Genomic DNA, 24,008 nt, shown 5'->3' with positions numbered 1-24,008 from the left:
GAATAAGTTTCCCTACCTCCAGTATAGAATCTGGACTAATTATGCAACATGACAACTAAACATATGTCTCTTGAATTGGAACCTGGATAAGATCAATGCTATCTGTGGGACAATGAGCAAAGCAATGAGATCTGCTGACTAGATCGTAGATCTTAACAATATTTTTCTGGTTTTGATCATTGTGCTGTGGTTATTTAAGATGCTAGCATTTCAAGAATCTAAGTGGAGGGTATAGGGGAATTCTTTCTATAATTTTTGCAACTTTGTGTAAGTCTGAAATTATTTTGAAATAAAATGTTTAAAATAAACCACAAGACAACTAAAAAGCCCCATAATTTTTGTCCTTTGTAAGCCCCCTTTACACACATTTTCTCTAGTTCTTACTGCCTAACACGAATGAGAGGTAGGCTTCAGTATTCCCATTTCCAAGATGAGGATACCAATAGTTAGGGATAAATGACTTGCTCAGGCTACATGGCTTGCAAGTCACAGCTTGTTCATATTTAGTTCATCTTGGTTGTTGTTTTGTGTAGTGTTTCAATCAAATTGATTATAGGTAATATGCTAGGAGCCCTGTCGTGAATATCAAACAAGAATCCTGATGGTCACAGCTTCAATCTGGTGACTGAAATCTTTTCAGGCATCCTCTGCTGTTTTCTAATTCTCTTCTCCACCCAAGGCAAGACTTATAACAATCCCCTGTCCCCTTATTTAACAACAACCCTTATAACAACAAACACAATAATAAGTACATCGACACCAGCTCCTCCAAATTTGAAAGATTTGGGGAGTGACTAGCTTTTTTGAATCTCTTCTTACACATGTCACACCTTCGCCCATCCCATCTCACTCATCTAAGAATATCTGGGAGAGAAAGCATCCTGACATAGGCCTAAGGGAAGAGACAAAGATAACCTTTCATCCCAGGAGTGGGCATTTTTGTTTGGAGGAGAACTGGCTGGTCAACTGCCTTGCATCTCCTGTCACCTGAAAGGTGACAGTATCAAGCCCTGAAAGTTGTCAGGGACGCTGAACAGTTGGAGCCTGCACTTTGTCAGATATGATGGCATCTCCAGGTTTTGCAGGGAGGTATTGTGTTGCATTTCTAAGTAATTTCCTTAGCAAAATGAATTTTTCCCATTAATTTTAATTTTTAAAAATCAATGTAGGAATTAAAAATGTGGTTGTGTGTAATAGTGACTTGGTTATGTAAGAAAATATGTGTATTTAGAATTTTTTTTAAAAAATTTTAAATTTAAAAATTAAAATTTAAAAATTAAAAAAATTTTTTTCAATTCTACAATCTTTTTTTAAAAGAGGATTTTATTTACTTATTTGAGAGTGAGAGAGAGTGAATACATGAACTGGGATTGAGAGAGGGACAAGCAGATTTTGTGCTGAGCACAGAACCTGTTGAGGGGCTCAATCTCACAACCCTGAGATCATGACCCTGAGATTATGACTTGAGCTGAATTTTAAAAAATAGAGGAAGCAAATGGACAAAGTCTTGATAATTGTTGAATCTGTGCCATGGGTTCATTATTAGCTTTACTTTTGAGTGTAGTCTTGGGATTTTTTTGTAATAATAATTTAAAAGAAAATGAAGTGGTGATTCTTAAAGCAGATGTGTAGAGAAGGCAAAAGCATCATTTCTGAGGTCCTCCAGGTTACCTTCCTAAGTTTGTTTTATACTGAAGGCAATGTAGCATCCTGTTCTGTCTCTGTGAACTTAATAGGCTGAAACTCTTTAAGCCTCAGTTTCAATTATTTATCATTTATTTTAAAGTCACTCAGATTTTTAGAAGTGGTAAAAATGTCATGAAATCCAACACATAATGAGAAGGGGTGCAATCTCTAAAAGACTGGAATTTTCATTTTGGGTCTCTATCATACTGCTTAGAGCAGGAATTCAATAATATATTTTAAGCCCTAAATAAAAAGCTGCTTCAAAAGTTAAAAACAATAAGAAATATCAGAAACACTTTTGTATTTATTATAAACAACATAATAAATAGTGACATAATTTTTAGTACAATGTACTATATATAAGATTACATATACTAATATACTATAGTATTAATATAAATAATAATTATCATGGATTTTTATAATTATTAATTATAAGTAAGTAGGTATAATAAGGGATCCCTGGGTGGCGCAGCGGTTTAGTGCCTGCCTTTAGCCCAGGGCGCGATCCTGGAGACCCGGGATTGAATCCCACGTCGGGGTCCCGGTACATGGAGCCTGCTTCTCCCTCTGCCTATGTCTCTGCCTCTCTCTCTCTCTCTCTCTCTTTCTCTCTCTGTGTGACTATCATAAATAAATAATTTAAAAAAAAGTAAAAAAAAAAAAGTAGGTATAATAAATACTGGTACTCCACTATCATGGTGCTATTGTGATCTCTGTGTCCAGTTGAGGAAACAGCTTTTGGCCATGTGACCCTCAGCCTTCTTTCCAGGTGGTGTTGTAGAATTGACTGGGTTATTTATGCTGTGGTAACCAATCTCACTTGCTCAATCAAGCTATCCTCCATGTCTTTCATGTCACAAGGTCTTGTGAAATGGACATCTAAACAAATATTTGTCAGCTTGCCACAGCAGAGAAAGAGAAAACTAGAGAGTCATTTGGCTCAGAAACAGGATGTGTCCTTAAAACACATGAGTGCATTGTCTAGAACGAGTTACAAGACTTCACTTAGCCATGAGGAGAATGGGAGTAAGGAATGGCCTATTCATTGAGCTGTAAAGTTCTATGACACAGATGGAAATGTGACAGGTACATCTCCAACCCAGATGTGAGTGTGAGATCACGTCTGGCTGGGAAGATCCAAAAAGCCTCGGGAAAGAAGCATTGTTTTTACAGGATTTTCTAGAATGAACCATTTCTGGAGGAGCAGTTTCGGGAGTTTGGGGGATGTGGGTACCTGCCAATTAAAGAACAGCACAGAAGAAAAAATAAAGTACTAAATGTTTTAGAGATCTATTTTGCTAAAAAAGACCAGACCCTGTAGGAAATTCTGGGAATGAAGTCTAGAAATCATTAGTCAATTATATAAAGCCAGGGATGCCTGGATGGCTCAGCGGTTAAGCTCTGTTTTTGGCTCAGGGTGTGATCCTGGAGTTCAGGGATTGAGTCCCACATGGAGTCCCACATCGGGCTCGTACTTCTCCTTCTGCCTATGTCTCTTCTTCTCTATCTCTGTGTCTCTCATGAATAAATAAATAAAATCTTTTAAAAATTGTATAAAGCCATATTTACAATGCTAAGCGGTTTATACTGTAGACAAATTAACTGAAAGTTTTTTTAAGTTTATGTATGTATGTATGTATGTATGTATTTAAGTAATCTCTATACTCAATGTGGGTCTCAAGAGTCTCATGGTTTTCTGACTGAGCCAGCCAGGTGCCTCAAAATTTACTACAAGTTTTTTGACACTTGAACTGATATTATGAAAGAGGTAGGGGCAGTCTAACCATGCCATGCCATGGATGAGAATTCCCCAAATTTAGGAAAGTAAAGTGACTTGTATAGGGCCATATAGGTAATTAATAAAAGAACCAGGATGAAAATTTATGTTTCCTGATTTCATGTTCAGATTTTGTGTAGCTATTTCTTGATGATGACATAATTTTAAAAGATTAATCTAGAAGTGGTGCATAGAATGGGTAAGATTGTAGAAAGAGCCGAGATGGGAAGACCAATTTAGATAATATTATAATTTTTTTCTAAATGAGGGAGAAAGGACTCTGAACTAGACTGGTTTTCAAGAGCTATGGAGAAATATACAGTTGGAGTTCAAATGAGAGTGCCTTCCCACTCGAGTCAGAGAGCACTTTCCCATGCCTTTATGACTTCATGTACCAAGACTTCAGCTATGTTTGTACTCCTACCTCTAGTGAGGTTGCCAGGAAGAAATGAGGGTGTGGACCTTAATCTCACATTTTCTCTCCTTATTTTGCTTCTCTGCCATGCAGTGGGGTGGGGGGCCTGTGGTGGTCAAGCTCAGCCTTTGACTGGTGGATGACTTGAATTCTTTGTTGCAGATCAGTGCTAGCATGCTCCAGTGACCATGGATTCAAGCCACCTTTTCAGACTGAGCATTACCAAAAAGAAAGCTATTCCATTTGTGTCTCTAGTGTATTTTATTTCTTAATTGATTCTAAACTCAAGAAAAGAAAGAGTGGTTATTTATTATCCTTCTCAAACTGCAACAGAAGGGAATAAGAGGCTGTAAAAAGAGAATCACAATTTTAGAATGGAAAAGACCTCAGAGATTTTCCGGGTCAATGCTTTCTATTTATAAGAAAAGGAACTGATTTCTAGAAAGTTTGGCATACTTGAGGTCACAGTTGCAGCTGAATTAAATATTGAATACTAATTCAGAGATCTTTCTTCTAGATAAGGATAAGATGGTAATGGGAAAATAGCAAGCTATAAACAGACATAAGAAGCCAGCAGCATGGATAGCAGGGAGGTGGATGGTTATAGGGGCCCAGAACTGAGATTTAAGAGATTTTTTTTTTTCCCGTGGAAGTTTTATGTGTTTGGGAATTGAATCTCTCACTAATTCGTTTATGCTTTCCAGCTTTGATGCTATGCGTTGCAAGTCCTTCTCTTCCTCTACATTATGTAAATATGTATCTAAAAAAAAAGTAAATACAGAAAACACAGGTAAATATATATGTGATATACATATATAGAAAATATAGGTAAATATTTACAGTTTGTTTTTTTACAACAAAAATCTTAATCTGGGGCACCTGGGTGGGTCAGTGGTTGAATGTATGCCTTTGGCTCAGGTTGTGATCATGAGGTCCTGGGATGGAGTCCTGTATCAGGCTCTCTGCAGGGGCCTATTTCTCCCTCTGTCTATGTCTCTGCCTCTCTCTCTGTGTCTCTCATGAATAAATAAATAAAATCTTTAAAAAAAATCTTAATCCAATTGGAATTTTGATGTGATATGAACTAGGTGTTTGAGGTTTCATGTCAAAAGATAATTTGTTAGAAAACCCATTTTTTTTTCTCATTCATTTGAAATACTACATGTATCACATGTCATCTCTTATATAGACTAGGACTTTTCTGAACTGTCCTTTCTGCGCTTTGATCAGTCTGGCTGTATTTTTGCTAATTCCATTCTGTTGTAGGTAGTGTTGGACTTCACCTGACAGTCATGATGGACCGCATGGGAAAAGGTCAGGCATTGGGTTCAAGCTTCTCTGGGTTTGAACCCAAGCTGTCTCACTTGTAGATTGTCTATATGGAAGTATATTAACTCTCTGAGCCTCTGAGTTTATTTATTGGACAGTGATAAGAATTATCATTAACCGAATTTTAGTGAAGGTCAGAGAAAACACATATAAAGCACTTACCACTCTTTGACATACAGTAGACTCTCAAGAAGGAAAGCTACCATTACCACTGAGTGATAGTGGAAAGAAGGAAGACCTATGAGAGATAGAGGTAGAAGTCCAAGGACAGGACTTCAAATTCAGAAGTTTACATTAAGATGGGTGGAAGGAGGAAGAGGAACCTCTGAAGGAAATAGCAGCATGGTAGAGGAAAGAGGAAGTAGCAGGCTAAAGGAAGAGAAAATGGTTAATCAATAGTGTCAGATGTTTCATATCAGTCCATAAAGATGAAAGCTAGGAAAAGGGTAGTGGTTAGAATGTCACTTTTTACTTCCTTTAAGATGACAATTTCACGGGTACATGTGGGCAGAAGCCAACTAAATATGAGGAAAAGTGTCATCACAGTTAGCTCCATGTGCTTGTTCTTATAGACCAGTTTCTTTAAGTGACCCAATGTGACATCTTGATCCAATGACTGCGTGTGAGAAGCCAGGGTCAATTCAAGGTCAGGGGTCATCAATTTGAGAATCTTCCTTTTTTTGTTTAATTAGAGCAGCTTGGTGTCTTTTGGTTTGAATAAACTGCCTTATTTATATTTTTAAAAAGCTCTGAAAAAAAAGAAGCTCTGTAATTGCAAATATAAGTATATAATATTTTCTATGGATATGCTTAAGATTATTTTAAATGGTAATTCCACTGATCTGGCTCAACCACTTTTTAAAGAGCTAGAATTTCTGCTACTTCACCACTTTTGCCAGAATAAGTTTCTTTGTTTACTTACCTCTGTTGAGCACTTTATCACTCTAAAGAAAAAGAGACCCTGTCTAAGACGTTTCTAGCAGCCAGCCTTGTAAAGGCCAGCCGGCACTGCAGGGTCATTGGATGAGTAGCCCACATTCACTCCTGGTTGCATGTGCTCTTTCACCTGTGAGTTAACTGCACCAACAGGGAAAATGAGATTTGGAGAGAGGTTTGTGGAATGAGATTTTAGACAAAGTAAAAGTCTATTGAGAGGCTTGTAGTATGAGACACAGTCTTTAAGCGAGTCATTGGGAGCATATGTATAATTTTTCCATGACAAAGAGACTTATTGGGTCACTGACTAAACAAAGATCCTGTCCCTTTTGGCCAGTGGCCATGACCTCTTCTCTAGCATCTAACACATTGAGAGCAGGTTATTCAAACTAGAGGTTAAACAGTTAAATAAGATGGGGAGACTCAGAGCCCCACTTGTCTGGCCTCTTGTATGCCACCATGCAAGAGTTTAGTTTGAAAACCACCGTATTTGAAAATGTCTTTTTCCCCCTAATATTTTAGGATTCTCTTAAACAAAAGAAACCCCTGTTTGAGTTTCATTAAAGCTTAAGAAAAATTCGAGGTTGGAAAATAAGCCAATGGATTGGAGTGGCATAAGACTTCATTACACCTGGCTCTGGCCATTATTGGTCTCATCAGAATCATTACCAGAGCTCATCTGACAATGTGAAGCAAAGTCCAGACTCCCTAGCATGACAGTTACAGCTCTTCTGACCTGCCCCTATTGACAATTCTGATTTTATTTTTATTTTTTTTAATTTTTATTTATTTATGATAGTCAGAGAGAGAGAGAGAGAGAGAGAGAGAGAGAGAGAGGCAGAGACACAGGCAGTGGGAGAAGCAGGCTCCATGCACCGGGAGCCTGACGTGGGATTTGATCCAGGGTCTCCAGGATCGCGCCCTGGGCCAAAGGCAGGCGCCAAACGGCTGCGCCACCCAGAGATCCCTGATTTTATTTCTTATTATGAATTGTCATATATCCTTTGCTGCATTCCTGTTCTTACACTCTGCTTTGCCTTGCTGTCCTCTCCCTGTTTTCAAGGTCCTGCTACATATGAAAAGAGTGGTACAGAAATGATTCTTTGGCTAAAAGAAATCTCCAATATTTAATTTTCAACTTTACATCACAGTCACCTAATAACCCTGTTAAAAATGCATTGTGAATTCCCAGGCCCTATTTCAGGATGTGCTATTAACTTGGTAGGTAAGGAGTAGAGCTTAGGTCTCCATATCTTACATTCTAGCTAATGATGCAGTAGTAAGGAACCACACTGAAAAACACTGCTGTATTCTTTAAGTGTGTTATTTCTTTCCAGTTTGTATTACATTCTTCATGGGCTGCAGAACAGTTTCTGTAATGGCTTGCCTATATCTGTCCTAGCTTTTTCATACTTCCAACAAAGCAGAGTAGACATTTCTGTGCACCAAGTTTTTAAAAATTGGGAAGGAGTTCTATATTGGTTGGTGAACCACACCCAGAGAAGGAAGTAAGCAATAACTATCCCATCTTCCTATCCTCCCATCCCAAGGCCCCAGGGTAGGACCTTATCAAGGTCTAGGAATGCCACTCCCTCAAGATGACAGATATCAGTGACAAGTCAGATGACATCATCTGAACAGGAAGAACCAGCCATAGTGCAGTGAAATGGTAGATGGTCTTTAGGTTGGGCAAGCCAGGCCAGAAACTATTCTACAGCCTGATTCTTTTACCTCAGAGATTAAGATTTTTGATGGAATGATCTGTGTCTGGTTTATATTAGTCCCCACACAGTATTCAATAAATATTTATTGAATGAAAGAGGAAATAAATAAATGTTATTTTGGTCTTGGAAACCCAGCATTTGCATACTCTGAAACCAATTCCAAGATGGATTTGGAGGGAGTGACTGATTAAATGACTTATCCCCATATATGCTGTGTTCTTTCATTTATAAATGGAAAAATGTGATGTCTATCTACTAAATATTGATTTTTTTAAATCAAAGTATTTTAAGACTTTTAAGTAGGAGTATAAATTTTGCATTATTAATAAGCTTGCTCTTAAAAATTCTTTATAGTATGTTTGTTAAATTCAATATTGTACATCTACATGCAAGCTAAAAAGAATAATAAACATGGAGATTGTTTCTTTTATTTTACTTGAAAAGAGTTACTTTAGCTATTTCTTTATTCATTGTTCTTTAGAGGAATTAAGGACCAAGGGAGACCATGTAAACTAATTTTTAAAGACATTTCTGTTAAGCCTTGGTTTGAATCCCATTTGTGTCTTAAGCTTCAGTTTTCTCATCTATAAACTAGAGTTAGTACATACCTCCTAGGAGAGTTGAGGAGAAAATAAAATAGCGTCTGTAACATTTGGGGCATGGCCTATCATTACTTGACAGAAGCAAAGGCAGATACACTGAAATACTGAGATGAAAATTGCTACCAGAAAATGAATTAATAGAGGTATTTTCAAATTTATATGTGATTTAGGAAATTTTAATCTCAACCTTTCATGAACTTTAATAGTATGCACATCATTATACAATTGGATTCTGAAGATTATAAAGTAGCAATAATTTTTATTATCTCATGCCACCTGGTGCCTTGACCAAGTTACTACAACCTGCAATTGTGAATTAATAATAATAATAATAGCCCACGATTTGCTTCGATGTGGATGGAACTGGAGGATATTATGCTGAGATAAAGAAGTCACTCGGAGAAGGACAGTCATCATATGGTTTCACTCATTCGTGGAATATAAGAAATAGCGAAAGGGATTATTAGGGAAAGGAGGGGAACTGAGTGGGAAAAATTAGAGAAGGAGACAAACCATGAGAGACTCCCCACTCTGGGAAACAAAGGGTTGCAGAAGGGAAGGTGGGTGGGGAGATGGGTAACTGGGTGACAGGCACTGAGGAGGGCACTTGATGGGATGAGCACTGGGTGTTATATGTTGGCAACTCGAACTTAAATAAAAACAAATGTAAAAAAGATAAAGAAAAAATGGAATGATTATATACAAAAAAATAATCATAGCTAATACTTATTAGAGACTTTTCTGGGTGAGGCCCTGTACTAAACCTTTTATGTACTAGTTATATGTGAATTAGCTAATTAATTCAACAAATACTTTCTGAGTGACTGCTATGTATCAGTCTCTTCTATGTATTTTGTGATTTTTTTTTTTTTTATCAACATGGCATCCCTCTATGTCAGTTTTTTTTTTTCCTCTATGTCAGTTTTAGTGTTCTCCCCATGTGACTCAGAGATTGATACACTGAAAGTTATACAACCAGAAATGGTAGAACTGGTATTTAAACCAATTTCTGGGACGGCCTGGGTGGCTCAGCAGTTGAGCGTCTGCCTTCGGCCCAGGGCATGATCCTGGAGTCCCAGGATGGAGTCCCACATCAGGCTCCCTGTGTGGAGCCTGCTTCTCTCTGCCTGTGTCTCTGTCCCTCTTTCTGTGTCTCTCATGAATATATAAATAAAATCTAAAAAACAAAAAAACAAAAACAAAAACAAAACAATTTCTTCTTTCACTGCTTCTGTAGTATATAATAATTTATTCTATATTCTATTGAGTATGCTATACTTACATAGCCATTTATTTTTATAAGTTCATAATTATGTTTTCATCATTATGTTTTCAGTAAGTTTTCTTTCTTTGGGATCAACTAAATATTTATTTCATTTTAATTCCTTTGTTAGGGATGCTTGGGTGGCTCAGCGGTTAAGCAGCTGCCTTTGGCTCAGGGCATGATCCTAGGGTCCTGGGATGGAGTCCCAAATTGGGCTCCCTGCATGGAGCCTGCTTCTCTCTCTGCCTGTGTCCCTGACTCTCTCTCTCTCTGTGTCTCTCATGAATAAATAAATACAATCTTTAAAAAAATTCCTTTGTTAGCTTCTTAGCTATACCTCTTTTTTTAAAATTTTTTTTATTTATTTATGATAGTCACACAGAGAGAGAGAGAGGCAGAGACATAGGCAGAGGGAGAAGCAGGCTCCATGCACCGGGAGACTGACGTGGGATTCGATCCTGGGTCTCCAGGATCGCGCCCTGGGCCAAAGGCAGGCGCTAAACCACTGCGCCACCCAGGGATCCCAGCTATACCTCTTTGAAAGATTTTATAGTGGTTGCTCTAGGGATTGCAGTATTCACTTTTTACATATCACTGTTAATCAAAACTGTATGGTATTGGAATAAAAACATACACATAGATCAGTGAAACAGAGCAGAGAGCTCAGAAATGACCATGCATGTATGGCCAATTAATTTACAACAAAAGAGCCAAGACTGTACAATGGGGAAAGGATAGTCTCTTTAAGAAATAACATGGAGAGAACTGGGCAGCCACATGCCAGATAATGAAGTTGAACAACATATCTTACAACATAAACAAAAATCAACTCAGAGTTGATTAAAGACTTTACATATCAATGTCTACTGAAACTTGATATCCCATTTTTCATGCAAACTATGAGAAACTTGAATAGTGTAATTCCATTTATACCCCCATTCTTTATGCTATTGTCGTATATTCTATATTTAAATACATCATAAACCCCACAATAAAATGTTATAATTTTTACTTTCAACAATCATTTGCTTCTTGATGGAATTAAAAAATGGATAGGGTTATCTTTTATAATTTTATACCTAATAACCATTTTTAATCCTTTGCATTCCTGCTGTTTTATATCATTTCCTTTATTTCATTTATGAATCTAGTAATTTGACTCTTTTCTCTCCCTCTTTTTTTAATAAGTAATCTCAACCCCCACCCTCAGGCTAGATAGAACCCATGACCCTGAGATCAAGAGTCACGTGCTCTACCAACTGAGCCAGCCACGTGCCCAGCTTCTCTATTTTTTTTCTTGGTCAGTGTGGCTAAAGATTCATCAGTTTTGTTTTTTTTGTCTTTACAAAGAACTACCTTTTGTTTTCATTGATTTTCTCTATTTGTTTTTTCTACTCTTGATGTCATTAATTTCCACTCTAATCTTTATTATTTCCTTTTTTCTGCTTGTTTTGCTTTAGTTTACTCTTCTTTTTCCTTGAGATGGGAGTTAAGTTGATTTGAGATCTTATTTGTTTATTTGTTTGTTTGTTTATTTATTTAGAGAGAGGTGGGGGAAGGGGCAGAGGGAGAATCTTGAGCAGGTTCCATGATCTGTGCAGAAACCAGTACTGGGGTAGATCTCATGACCGGAAGATGATGACCTGAGCCGAAATCAGGAGTCAGACATTGAATTCACTGAGCCACCCAGGTGCCCCTCTTAGTTTTTAACATAGGCATTTACAGATGTAAATTTCCCCTAAGAGCTCTTTTAGCTACCTCACATAAGTTTTGATATATTGTGTCTTCATTTTATTTTTTTAAAGATTTTATTTATTCATTTGAGAGAGAAAAAGAGCAAGAACAGAGGGGTGGGGCCAAGGCAGAGGTAGAAGCAGACCCCCACTGAGCAGGGACCCTCCCGCCCACACAGAGATCCATGACCTGAGCCGAAAATAGATGCTTAACCCACTGAGCTACCCAGGCACCCCTCTTCATTTTCATTCATCTCAAAGTATTTTCTATTTTCTTTTTGATTTCTTTTTTAGTCTGTTGATTATTTGGGAATGTGTTGTTTAGTTTAACATACTTCTGAGGGTCCCAAATTTCTTTGTTTTTGATTTTTTTTTAAGATTTTATTTATTTATTCATTCATGAGAGACACAGAGAGAGAGGCAAAGACATAGGCAGAAGGAGAAGCAGGTTCCCTGTGGGGAGCCCAATGAAGAACTCCATCACAGGACCCAGGGATCACAAACTGAGCCGAAGGCACACTCAGTCATTGAGTCACACAGGTGCCCCCTGTTTTTGATTTCTAATTTAATTCCATTATGGTCAGAGGACATACTTTGTGTTATTTCTATTATTTTAAATGTATTGAAGTTTATTTTACAGCCTAACACATATCCTGAAGAATTTTCTACGTGCACTTGAGAAGAATGCATTGGATAGTGTCTTACAGATGTCTGTTAGGTCCAGTTGGTTTATAGTGTGTTCAAGTCATCTATTGCCTTGCTAATTTTCTGCCTACTTGTTCTATCCATTACTGAAAGTAGAGTATTGTTAAGGTTGAATTGTCTATTTTTCTCCTTCATTGCCAATAGCTTTTGCTTTGTGTGTTTTGGTGTTCTGTGCTTACATTGCATATGTGCTCATAATAATTATTATATTTTCCTGATGGATTAAACATTTTATCACTGTATAATGTCCCTATTGGGATGCCTAGGTGGCTCAATGGTTGAGTGTCTGCCTTGGGCTCAGATTGTGATCCTGCTTCTCCCTCCACCTATGTCTCTGCCTCTCTCTGTGTGTCTCTCATGAATGAATAAATAAAATCTTGAAAAAGTCCTTATTTATCTCTAGTACTTTTTTGTTTATTTGTTTTAAAGTCTATTTAATCTGATATTAGTACAGCCACTCTACCTTTCTGGTGGTTGCTATTTGCATGTGTATCTTTTCTATCTGATTACTTTCATGTGTTTAAATGTAAAGTGTGTCATCTAGTTGGATTTAGTTGGATCTTTCTTTGCTTTTGTTTTTGTTTTTGTGTCTAGTCTGACAATCTCTGCCTTTTGAGTGTCTGTGCCTTTTCTGCCTTTATTGAAGTGAACGCTGTTTTTTCAGTCTGTTGATATGATGAATTATTTTGATTGATTTTTAAATGTTAAACCAACCTTGCTTTCCTGTGTTTAATTCCATTTGGTCATGATGTGCTATCTTTATGTATATATTGCTTTATTATATCTTTCAGAATTTTGTTGAGGATTTTTGTGTCTGTGTCCATGAAGATTTATTTTTAGTTTTCCTTTCATATAATGTCTTTTTCTGCTTTTAATATCAGGGCATCATAGAAAGAGTTGGAAAGTATTATCCTATCTCCTAAGTCTTGGACTTTTTTTTTTTTAAGATTTTATTTATTATTCATGAGAGACACACAGATAGAGGCAGAGACACAAGCAGAGGGAGAAGCAGGCTCCCCACAGGGAGCCTGGTGCAGCACTGGATCCCAGGGCCCGGGGATCACAACCTGAGCTGAAGGCAGATGCTCAAACATTGAGCCACCCAGGTGCCCTGTCTTGGACTTTTTAAACAAAATTGGGGATATTTCTTCCTTAAATATCTAGTAGAGTTTCCCCAGTGAAGCCATTGGGGCCTGGGGTTTTCTCTGTTGGAATGTTTTAAAGTATGAATTTAAAATATTTTTTTAAATTTTTATTTATTTATGATAGTCACAGAGAGAGAGAGAGAGAGAGAGAGAGAGAGGCATAGACACAGGCAGAGGGAGAAGCAGGCTCCATGCACCGGGAGCCCGACGGGGGACTCGATCCCGGGTCTCCAGGATCGCGCCCTGGGCCAAAGGCAGGCGCCAAACCACTGCGCCACCCAGGGATCCCTAAAGTATGAATTTAATTTATTCAATAGATATAGGATTATTCACATTATCTTCTTGTTCTAAACAAAGCTTTTCCTAAACTCCTACTCCGTGAGCCAATACCAAGTTTTTAAATTCATCACTTACTCATAAATTTGGAGTTTATAGGCTTCTACGTATTCTTGTGTTCTAACTATTCTGTAGATATAAATTTTGTGTGTTTAATTTGCTTTCCCTTTTACTCTGTTTTTTTTTTTTTTTTTAAAGAAATGATGTACAGGGATTCAGATTTATGAAGCCACCATTATTCTGCAGAGATTCAGAAGCATTTTAAAGTACTCTTTAGTAAGAATGTTTCAGTAATGAACTATGTTCCATAGTGAGGACTTTTTTGATGAAACTTTCTTGACTGGAGGGACCACAGAGGCACTTCCTGGGCAGTATGACTGTATGGTATTAGGTCTTCTGGCCTCCAAGCACCAATTCCCTGTTTGGTTGGTAGCAGTTTTTGAGTTATGTTTAGGCAATCTCTTTTACTTTGTATTTAGTAAAAGATACTCTCTCTTTCTTAGTCAAGATATAGCAATGAACTGATCTGGGCTAACCAAATTCTCTCCTTGAGGAACTGAATTTTGAACAGAATCAAACACAGATGAGTCAATTCAAGCTTGAGGTTTTAATATTCTTATAAGACTCTAAATTACCTCCTATTACCTGGTCTCTGGGTCTGCCCTGGTGTCAGCTCTTTCTGAGCTGTTTGTTTCTATAGTTTTCATGGGCTATCTCATATCTTCTAAAGTAATTATAGTTCTGCTTAAATTAGTCAGAGGTGATTTCAGTAGCTTATAACTAAATAATCCTAACTGATAAAAGAGAGAATAGGGGGTAAAGTGGTAGCTGTTCTACTCTACACAGGGAACATAGTGTTTAGAAAGGCTGTATGGGATTTATAGAGTTTGTCTATATGATATGTGGATCAACCATATCAAAGATACTAGGCAGGGAAAGCTTATTAAAAATGTAAATGCCCTACTCCAGGCCTAATGAGTAAGAATTCCTCAGTGTGGGATTCAGGGAATTTGCAATTGGAAGAAATTTCTCAGGGAATAATCTGCAAAATACATTTGAGAGACACAACATAAGGGCACAGGCTTTGAAATTTGAAAAACATAGAATGCTTTACGCTGCTTAAACAGTGATTAGTCAGTCCCTCCAATCCTGTTTTCTCATCTGTAAAATGAAGATTATAAGACCTTATCCATCAAGTTGTTTTAAAAGATTGAAATATGTATGTAAAGGATTTTCATATTGCCTCTATAGAGGAGAGCTGCATCATTTGTGGGTGTTTATATTCTAAAATCTAATACATCTAAGGCAAAAATTGTGAGTAGCCAAAATTATGGTTGAAAATCATGTAAATCTACAATAGTAACATATGACCGCACTTATGCATTATGCTGTGGACAAATGTAATGTCTTTCATCAAACATATAACTGAGGAGCCCATCTGAAGAGTTAAAATAGGTTAGAGTAGCTGAATACCATGTAAAGTAATTGGCTTGTGCTTAGAAGTCATGTTAAACACACACACACACACACACGTACACAACTTTATGGTCTCAAATCATTTCTCACCCATGCTCCATGCCAAACAGGGCTGGATGAGGGCAGTGATGCCTGAGGTAGTGTCACTCCAGGAACAGGCTGACAACTGATCTGCTGTCTGGGATGTTGCTAGTTGATGAGGCAGAGGAAGAAAACAGAATTAGCTCTGAAATTCTTCCACCCAGAATAATTCTCTACTCTCCGGCTCAAGTTCATTGGCAATGTAAGTCACATTGCCATGTCTAATTTCAGATGTACCCAGTTGTTACAGTCTGAGGTCTTAGACGCCGAGGGAATAGAAATACCTGTGAGTATTGCTAATGTTTACTACTTGGGGTCTGCATAGCAGTATGTTTTGAAATCTCTCCAGATAATGCTAATGAGAAATCAGGTGAATACCCAGTCTAAGGCTTATACTCTTTGTCAGAAAGGGAGGAAAGAATCACCTGCTCTAATTAAAGTGTAATATTAGTTTGTGAAGGTTAAATGTATGCATGATGTGACACAGGAGGGCTTCTGTTTTGCCTATGTTTGTGGATGGCTTTATATGATGGGGAAAGCAAACTGTCAAGAATCACTGGTGGAGGAACACCTGGGTGGCTCGGTGGTTGGGCGTCTGCCGTTGGCTCAGGGTGTGATCCTGGGGTCTGGGGATTGAGTCCCACATAGCTTTCCTGTGAAAAGCTGCTTCTCCCTCTGCCTATGTCTCTGCCTCCTGAGTGTGTGTGTGTGTGTGTGTGTGTGTGTGTATGTGTGTGTGTGTGTGTCTCATGAATAAATAAATAAAATCTTAAAGTTACTGGTGGTGACCACTGTTCAACTGTCCATGTTCTCCTCCCTTTTTTTCCACACTGGTCACCATTAGGCATTCCCAAGGTACTCACAAAGTCTCCCATGCTTCCAGAAGTGCCAGTTATTCAAGATTTTTAAATGAGATAAATGGATAAAACTTACAACAACAACAAAAATGGAGGAAAGGTTAAATATGGGTCTTAAAAATTTCTTTTGGCCTCAGTACTCATGATTATGTAAGCTGTAACTTTAATTAGGCTGTTAGAAACCTGGCAATACTCACAAATTGCGCAGGGAATTAAAAAAAATCAAACTGGCATCTAATTTTGCTTCTGGATAAGTGGTTCTGCTTGTTACATAGACAGCAGATACCAGTATTTGGAGCAGTCTTCTGAGTCATCATTTTTATCTAAATCCTTCCATCAGGCTGAGCACAAATGCCAGATAATGTCACTTTAAAGCTGCCCTTTCTGTGGTGTCTACTCACAAGATTTCTATCCAGTAGATGGTCAGGTTCCTGATAGACTGATCACAAGTGCATCTCAAGCCTCTGCAGGAGAGGAGAAGCCAGAGAGAAGTTGCATGGATGCTTGGGAAGGGCAGAAAGAAGTATAATTTACATGCTGGACGGTCTACATAGCTTAGATCCATGGGTTGGCTGAAAATAATGTGCATTGAAACACATTACCTGACACATGCAAGGCTCTCAATGCATACTAGTGAATAGTAGAATCACATTCTTAAAATTAGAAAACCCCTAAACAACTCCTAAATGAACTATAAGTCCTCCCAAGAGGCTTCTCCAATAACATTCATCCATCCTGTACCTGCCTATCTCTAATAATAGAGAATTCATTACATCCCAAGACAATCTACTTTATATACTTTATATTACACTGGAATTTGCTTCTTCTGTTTCTTGTTTTTCTCACTGGAACCAAACAGAAAATTTAATCCTTTTTCTATAAGGGAGCCATCAAACATTTAAGGAGAATTAATATATCACTTTAAAAATCTCATGTAGACCAATCATCTCCAGTTTCTTTAACTCTACTGCAAATCAGAGAATTTCATATTAGAAGAAATCTATTAAACAATTTATAAAAACTTTTTAACAATGCAGGTTTCTCCAGAAAGTTCATCAGAAGCATCCATTTAGCTTCTGTTCTGCCATTAAATCTTGGATTGTCATGGGTTGAACCATGCCTAGCCCCCAGAAGATACATTGAGCCTAACCTCCAGTACCTAACCCCTAGTACCTCGGAATGCTACCTTCTATGGAAAAAGAGTGGTTGTAGACCTAATTAGCTAAGATGAGATCATATTGGAGTAGGATGAACTAATCCAATAAGACTAGATGTGTCCTTATAAGATTGCTGTGCAAAGATACCAGAGACAAGAAAGGAAAAACAGTGAGAACAACATCTTGTGAAGACAAAGGCAGAGATTGGATTTATGGAGCTGCAAGCCAAGGGCATCAAAGAATGCCGGTAAAGCACCGGAAGCTAGGAAGAGACAAGGAAGGATTCCCCTACAGCTTTCAGAGTAGGACTCTGCCAACACTTTCATCTTGGATTTCTAGCCCCAGACCTGTGGGACGATAAATTTCTGTACCCAGTTGGTAAGATTTGTTACAGCGGCCCTAGGAAATGAACACATTGGCTTTGACTAGATTTTGGATTTTCTTTTCGGAATGATCCTAGCAGGATTCTTCCATATGGTAGAATCAGCAAAGCAAGGAAAATCCTTCCATCTAAGGAGCTCTTCCAACTAAGTATCTCCAGTACTGAACTGAAACCAATTTCTTTTTTTTTTCTTTTTTTTTAAATTTATTTATTCATGATAGTCACACGGAGAGAGAGAGAGAGGCAGAGACACAGGCAGAGGGAGAAGCAGGCTCCATGCAGGGAGCCCGACGTGGGATTCGATCCCGGGTCTCCAGGATCGCGCCCTGGGCCAAAGGCAGGCGCCAAACCGCTGCGCCACCCAGGGATCCCTGAAACCAATTTCAAACAGAGTCTATGAACTAACCTACATGTTGTCAAACATATGCCGTAGGGGAATGAATCTCCTAAATCACATATTTAGGTGTACAAATATGACTTTTATTATTTTTCTATAACCTGATTTGTAAACAATGGCTTTGCTGAGATATAATTTATATGCTACTAAATCCACTCTGTGTATGATTCAGTGGTCTTCAGTACATTCATAAAATTGTGCGACCATCACCATTACTTAATTTTAGAATATTTTCATTACCTCAAAACAAACTCTATACTTAATAGCAACCACTCCTCCTTACCCCTTTTCCCTAGCCCCTGGCAACCATTAATCTACTGTCCGTTTTCATCAATTTGCCTATTCTGGACATTTCATATAAATGGAATTGTACACTGTATGGTCTCTTGTGATTGGCCTCTTTCACTTAGTAATATGCATTTACAGTTCCTTCATTTCTTTTCATGACTTGATAGCTCATTTCTTTTTAGTGCCAAATACTATTCCATTGTCTGGATATACTATAGTTTATTTATCCAATCCAATTATTTATCCATGTACTGAAGCACATCTTGGTTTCTTTCAAATTTGGGGAATTATGAATCAAGCTGCAATAAACAGTTGTGGGCAGATTTTTGCAGGTGTAAATTTTCAACTCCTTTGGAAAAACAGCAAGGAGGGTGATTTCTGGATTATATGACTAGAGTATGTTTAGTTTTGTAAGTTTCAAACTGTCTTCTAAAGTGGCTGTACCATTTTGCATTCCCACCACCAATGGTTGAGTTCTTTGCTTATTTTTTTTTATTTTTTATTTACTTTATGATAGGCACACAGTGAGAGAGAGAGAGAGAGAGGCAGAGACACAGGCAGAGGGAGAAGCAGGCTCCATGCACCGGGAGCCCGACGTGGGATTCAATTCCGGGTCTCCAGGATCGCGCCCTGGGCCAAAGGCAGGCGCCAAACCTCTGCGCCACCCAGGGATCCCACTTTGCTTATTTTTTAAATAGGTAATTTATCTTCTTATTATCAAGTTAAAAATATTTTTTTAAATTTTTATTTATTTATGATAGTCACACACAGAGAGAGAGAGAGGCAGAGACATAGGCAGAGGGAGAAGCAGGCTCCATGCACCGGGAGCCCGGGCCAAAGGCAGGCGCTAAATCGCTGCACCACCCAGGGATCCCTAAAAAATATTTTTAAAGTATATTCTAGATACAAATCCCTTATCATGCTGACTGCTGGGCCTTCTTAAATTCTCTGGACCTTAATGCCATACCTGCATCTCTCTTGGCCATTTAAGAGAAACATTCTGTTGTTCCAAATGCCATGCCATGGTGGGGAGTTTGAGGACAGGGATACTCCTAGGTCTGTCTACCAAGAAAGACACCTACAGTTCTTTTTGTGCTGTGGCTCTGCCTCCATGGATGGTGGTAAAAACTGGCTCTTAAATTGGCATGCTATTTACAACATTTTGTTTAGATCATGAATCTTGTCCCCTAAGCCATTCAGGTTCTTGAGGTTTAATTTTTTTTTTTTTTTTTTTTTTTTTTAATGATAGTCACACAGAGAGAGAGAGAGGCAGAGACATAGGCAGAGGGAGAAGCAGGCTCCATGCACCGGAGCCCGACGTGGGATTCGATCCCGGGTCTCCAGGATCGCGCCCTGGGCCAAAGGCAGGCGCCAAACCACTGTGCCACCCAGGGATCCCTTCTTGAGGTTTAATACTCAGAAACTAGTCTTTAAAACTCAAACTCTTTTCTCAAATTATTTTTTTTCTGCCAACAGCATTACAACCTACTTTTAACATTCTAAAGCAAGAATTTGAGCCTTTGTCTACTTTGTATCCCTGATGCCTCCAGTTGAGTTTGAGTTTGAATGGGAACAGGGGTCAGGATATAGGATGTAATACTATAAGATATTATGTTGTTATATATGATAAGCAACATATATGATATAGAATAAGGGTTTCCAAAAGCAAGCTGAGTTCAAACAGGTACAAGTTGTACAGGTACCGAAGCTCAACGACAGAAAATAAGCTAAAAGTCATTCTGAAGAATGAGATGCAACTTCTCTTTGTATTCCCTCCAGTCACAGACTCTGAGGGTGGTTCATGAGGTTAAGATTGCAGAAATGCAATTAGAAGTCACTTAAGCTAAGAGGAGAATCTGTTTTAAGGTTATCATGGCCTCTCATAGTCTCAGAGAAACCCAGGACCTGAAAAGCACTGAGGCCTCAGAAACAAATAGAACCAGGAACTCAAATGCAGTCATAGTTTTCACCTTTTCTGGGCCATCAAATTTCTGAAAGCTCTCCATTTTTGCACCTCCTAGTGGCATTTAAAGATACCCTATCCTTTTTATTTTATTTTTTTAACATTTAAAAAAATTTATTTATTTATTCCTGAGAGACACAGAGAGAAGTAGAGACATAGACTGAGGGAGAAGCAGGCTCCCCAGAGGGAGCCTGATGCAGGACTCTATTCCCCAGACCCAACTGGGATCACACCCTGAGCCAAAGGCAGACACTCAACCCCTGAGCCACCCAGGCATCCCAAAAAGATACTCTATCTTTCTAAATAATGCCTCCAAAAGTCCCAGGAAATGAGTTTCTCAACTTAATTTCAATGAAATATTGGCCAGGGTAGATCTCACTTTAATAATAAAGACATATTCATGGCTACCAGGCAGCTGGTGCTGTAGGGATAGGGAAAATGTCAACCCCCCGCCCCCCATAATAATTTGCTTGGCAGACAAATGTGTTAGGTGTTCTCTTTGTTATTCCTGACTGCATGTAGTTTTAAGTCCACAGATCTTAAATTAGCATATGAAGACCTTGAAATACTCCCTCTAATTTATTTTTCTGACCCCTGTCAATCTCTATACTCCAAGTCTAGCAGCTACCAACCTGTTTTCTCTTCCTGGAATGCACCATGTTCCTTCTGGCCCTGTTAGCCTTTGTATGTTTTTTTCTTTGTCTAGAACAACTTCCCTTCTCTAGTTTGCCTGATAATTTCTATTCATCTTTTTAGGTCCAGCATCAGCATTACTTCTAGAAGCATACTTGAATTCTAAAAACAGAGCTTGTTGCTTTTTGTATGCTTAACTTTGTTCACAGTTCTAGAGTCCCTATTACACTGGATTGTAGTTGTTATGTAATTTGTCTCCTTTCTCTACCAACTAGAAATTCTATTATTATTATTATTATTATTATTATTATTATATTTAGAGAGGGAAGGAGGGGGAGGGGCAGAGAGAGGGAGGGGGGAGTGGCAGAGGGAAAGAAAAAGAATCTTAAGCAGGCTCCAGGCCCAGCGCAGAGCCCCTCGTGTGTTTGGGAGTAGGAGTAGGAGTAGGAATAATGGATATAATTCTGGTTCTCTCCCTAGCAGTTTTAAATTTCTGTCTCAGTCCCAAACAGAAAACAGGCAGTTGGTGCATCTCCTGGCCTTTGTCTTCACCCCCCCGCCCCCTCCCCCCCCATATCTTCTCTCTCCTCCCTTGCCTCCCTTGTAAAACCAAACATAGGTTGTGAGGCCAAAAGTAACAGAAGAACATTCTTTTCCCCCTCTTCCTTCCGCTTCATTTTTCTTCCACCCCTCTCCCAATTCTATTTTGGGCCTGTCCTTCCCCTCTCTCACCTTCCTCTGATGGAAACACTTTCACTTTTATCTCTGCCATATTTTACTGTGATTTTAATTTTTTAAATTAATTTTTTAAAAGAGTTTATTCGAGAGAGAGCGCTAGCGAGCAAGCACGCGAGCAGGGGAAGGCGCAGACGGAGAGGGAGAAGCAGGCTCCCCACTGAGCAGGGAGCTAGGTGTGGGGCTCAATTCCAGGACCCTCGGATTATGACCTGAGCCACCTAGGCGCCCCTTTACTGTCTTTTAATTTTTAAATTCATCAGCAGGGAAGGACTCTTTTTAAACATTTGGATTTTTAAGAAGAAAATTTGCAAAAATGATTATTATAAACGTAAATTAGCGATTGGAATCCTCCAGATTTCTAAGCTAGAGTAAGCCAGTCAGGTCATTTTCACTGCACCTGGGCAAAAATGCATCTGAATTCCTATTAAATAGATTTCCAGGATGAAATCTAAGTTTACCTCTCTAACTCTCCTCTAAGTCCTGAAAAACAAAAGCAGTAAAAATGTATACATGCTTCTTAAGCGGGGTGGGGGGTGGGGGGGGGGCTTTGAATAAAGAGCGGAAGCTTTGAGCCGTGATTCCCAGTTTTTTGAAATCCAAAACCAATAACCAATGCCAATCAGTAACCCAACCCATCCATCTTTTACTTATAAAATAATATAAAGGATAGGAGAGGATTTAAAAAAAAAAGGTTGCAAGAAAGTATAAATCTCAAAAAAAAAAAAAAAAGAAAGTATAAATCTCAAAATAAGAAGTTACGGAGGTAACGACGCTAAACGACATCAGTAAAAGCAAATCCGGGACTAGCGTGTGAGGTTAGCGACCCGCGTCCGCGCCGCGGGACCCCGCGGTGACTTGGCGAAGGCGCCGCCTCCGGGATCCGTCTCACTGGGGCTCACCTGCAGGCTCGCCCCGGCCCCTGCTCCTCTTCCGCATGCGCACTGCAGGCCCACGCCTCCGGCGTCCTCTCGTCGCCTTCCCCACCCCCGGATTCCTGATTCCGATTGGTCTGTTTCATGGGCCCACCTCTTGGACCCAGCCAATGGGGAAGCCGCCTGGGTGCCCCGCCCCCTCTGCCGGCGGTGTGCGGCGGCGCAGCTTGCGAGCCAGGGTTGCCAGTGGGGATGGCGGCGATTGCGGCGACTGCGGGCCGGCTCTTGAGGCTGCGTGCGGCCGGGGCAGAAGGACAGTGGTGTCGGCTTCGAGGCGCGGGGCTGCAGGCAGCCTCGGCCGCTGGGGATGCGGCGCAGAGGCGGCATGTGGCTCACTTCACTTTCCAGCCCGACCCGGAGCCCCAGGAGTATGGTGAGCTAGGGCTGCCCTGTCTGCGCCCGGTGCAGCCCAGACCCCCGGGCCTGTGGGGGTCTCGCAAGGAATACCACCCTGCTCGTGCGGGCGGCGGGCGGCGGGCGGCAGGCTCATCTCCTTGCTTCTTGATGTAATTCCTGTATTGCTTGCTTTCTGGAGCCTCCCTACTTTAGGGTCTGAGTGGTTTCTTCCCGGCTCTATTTCTGTGACTGTGCAACCCTCGAGAGGCAGCCCCTCGGCCCCCTCGAGATGGGTGAGAGGGCATACCGCGGTCTGGAAGGGCAGAGGGGTGGAGGGCTGGGCCCAGGAAACGCCTCTTTTTCTCAGTTCTCCATCCTTACTTTCCCAGCTTTGGCCCTAGGTGTGTTGTCCCAGTTTGCCCCGAGCTAGGCCGTTAACCGCAGGCACCGGTATTTAAAAAGAGAATTATTTTTCATATCATCATCATCATTATTATTTTATTATTGCTTTGGCAGGGAAGAGGAAATGGAAGTGCAATGATTTTCCCAAGGTCACAGAACAGGTTATTCCGAGAGATGGGAAGGAATCCAGGTTTCCCATTTGAGCCTAGCAATGGGCCTGGGCTGGGCTAGGCTGCCATTTAGCCAAGCAGGGGCTAATTAGTGAAGGTGAGGGGAAGAGGAAGCTGTCTAGTACTCTCATTGGTAGAAAGGTCACATAGCAAACTCCTCAGAGTATGACAATTGCATGACCTTTACCATTTTTTCTGCAGGTTGTGTGTAATCTCCGAAAGATCTAGTGTCTATTATCTGAACCTCAGAAATAATAAGAAAACATTTACCTTCTCCTTGTCTGATAACTTTTCATGTGCTAGAGCTGATATTTTTTGGAAGAGTGTCTTTACTTGTGGATAATAGGTATGAATATATAGTGAGTGCTTACCATAGGCAGGTACTATGCTGAAAAATTTACATTCATTATTTCATTTTTTTTTAATTTATTTTTTATTGGTGTTCAATTTACTAACATACAGAATAACCCCCCAGTGCCCGTCACCCATTCACTCCCACTCATTATTTCATTTGATGCTTAGGACAACCTTTAGAGGTAGG

At 39.5% G+C, this 24,008-nt stretch overlaps 1 protein-coding gene and 1 long non-coding RNA gene across 6 annotated transcripts in view; one reads left to right on the top strand and one right to left on the bottom strand.

Annotated features, from left to right (window-relative positions):
- LOC140636728 (uncharacterized) overlaps nt 1-22,608 on the bottom strand; it is a 39,754-nt gene extending 17,146 nt beyond the window's left edge. Inside the window, exon 1 of the long non-coding RNA XR_012033935.1 lies at nt 22,527-22,608. This is a non-coding gene — a long non-coding RNA (uncharacterized lncRNA). The remainder of the gene's footprint in view (nt 1-22,526) is intronic.
- A 78-nt stretch (nt 22,609-22,686) lies between these two features.
- The window catches only part of BCKDHB (branched chain keto acid dehydrogenase E1 subunit beta), a 214,994-nt gene continuing 213,672 nt past the window's right edge, over nt 22,687-24,008 (top strand). For 2 of the 5 annotated variants that reach the window (XR_012033926.1, XR_012033925.1), the window contains exon 1: nt 22,704-22,932. Coding sequence is in view for 3 of the 5 variants with exons in the window: in XM_072832252.1 (XP_072688353.1) it covers nt 22,752-22,932 (181 nt within the window). In the remaining 2 variants the exon portion in view is untranslated. Of the gene's footprint in view, nt 22,933-24,008 lie in introns of all 5 variants that reach the window. The other 3 variants (XM_072832252.1, XM_072832254.1, XM_072832253.1) reach the window with 3 other exon arrangements.

Source organism: Canis lupus, chromosome 7 (genome assembly GCF_048164855.1).
Source record: "Canis lupus baileyi chromosome 7, mCanLup2.hap1, whole genome shotgun sequence".
In the NCBI taxonomy this organism is placed as follows: Eukaryota; Metazoa; Chordata; class Mammalia; order Carnivora; family Canidae; genus Canis; species Canis lupus.
Note: the sequence above shows the minus strand (reverse complement) of the source record. Positions and strands in the feature narration are given on the sequence as shown.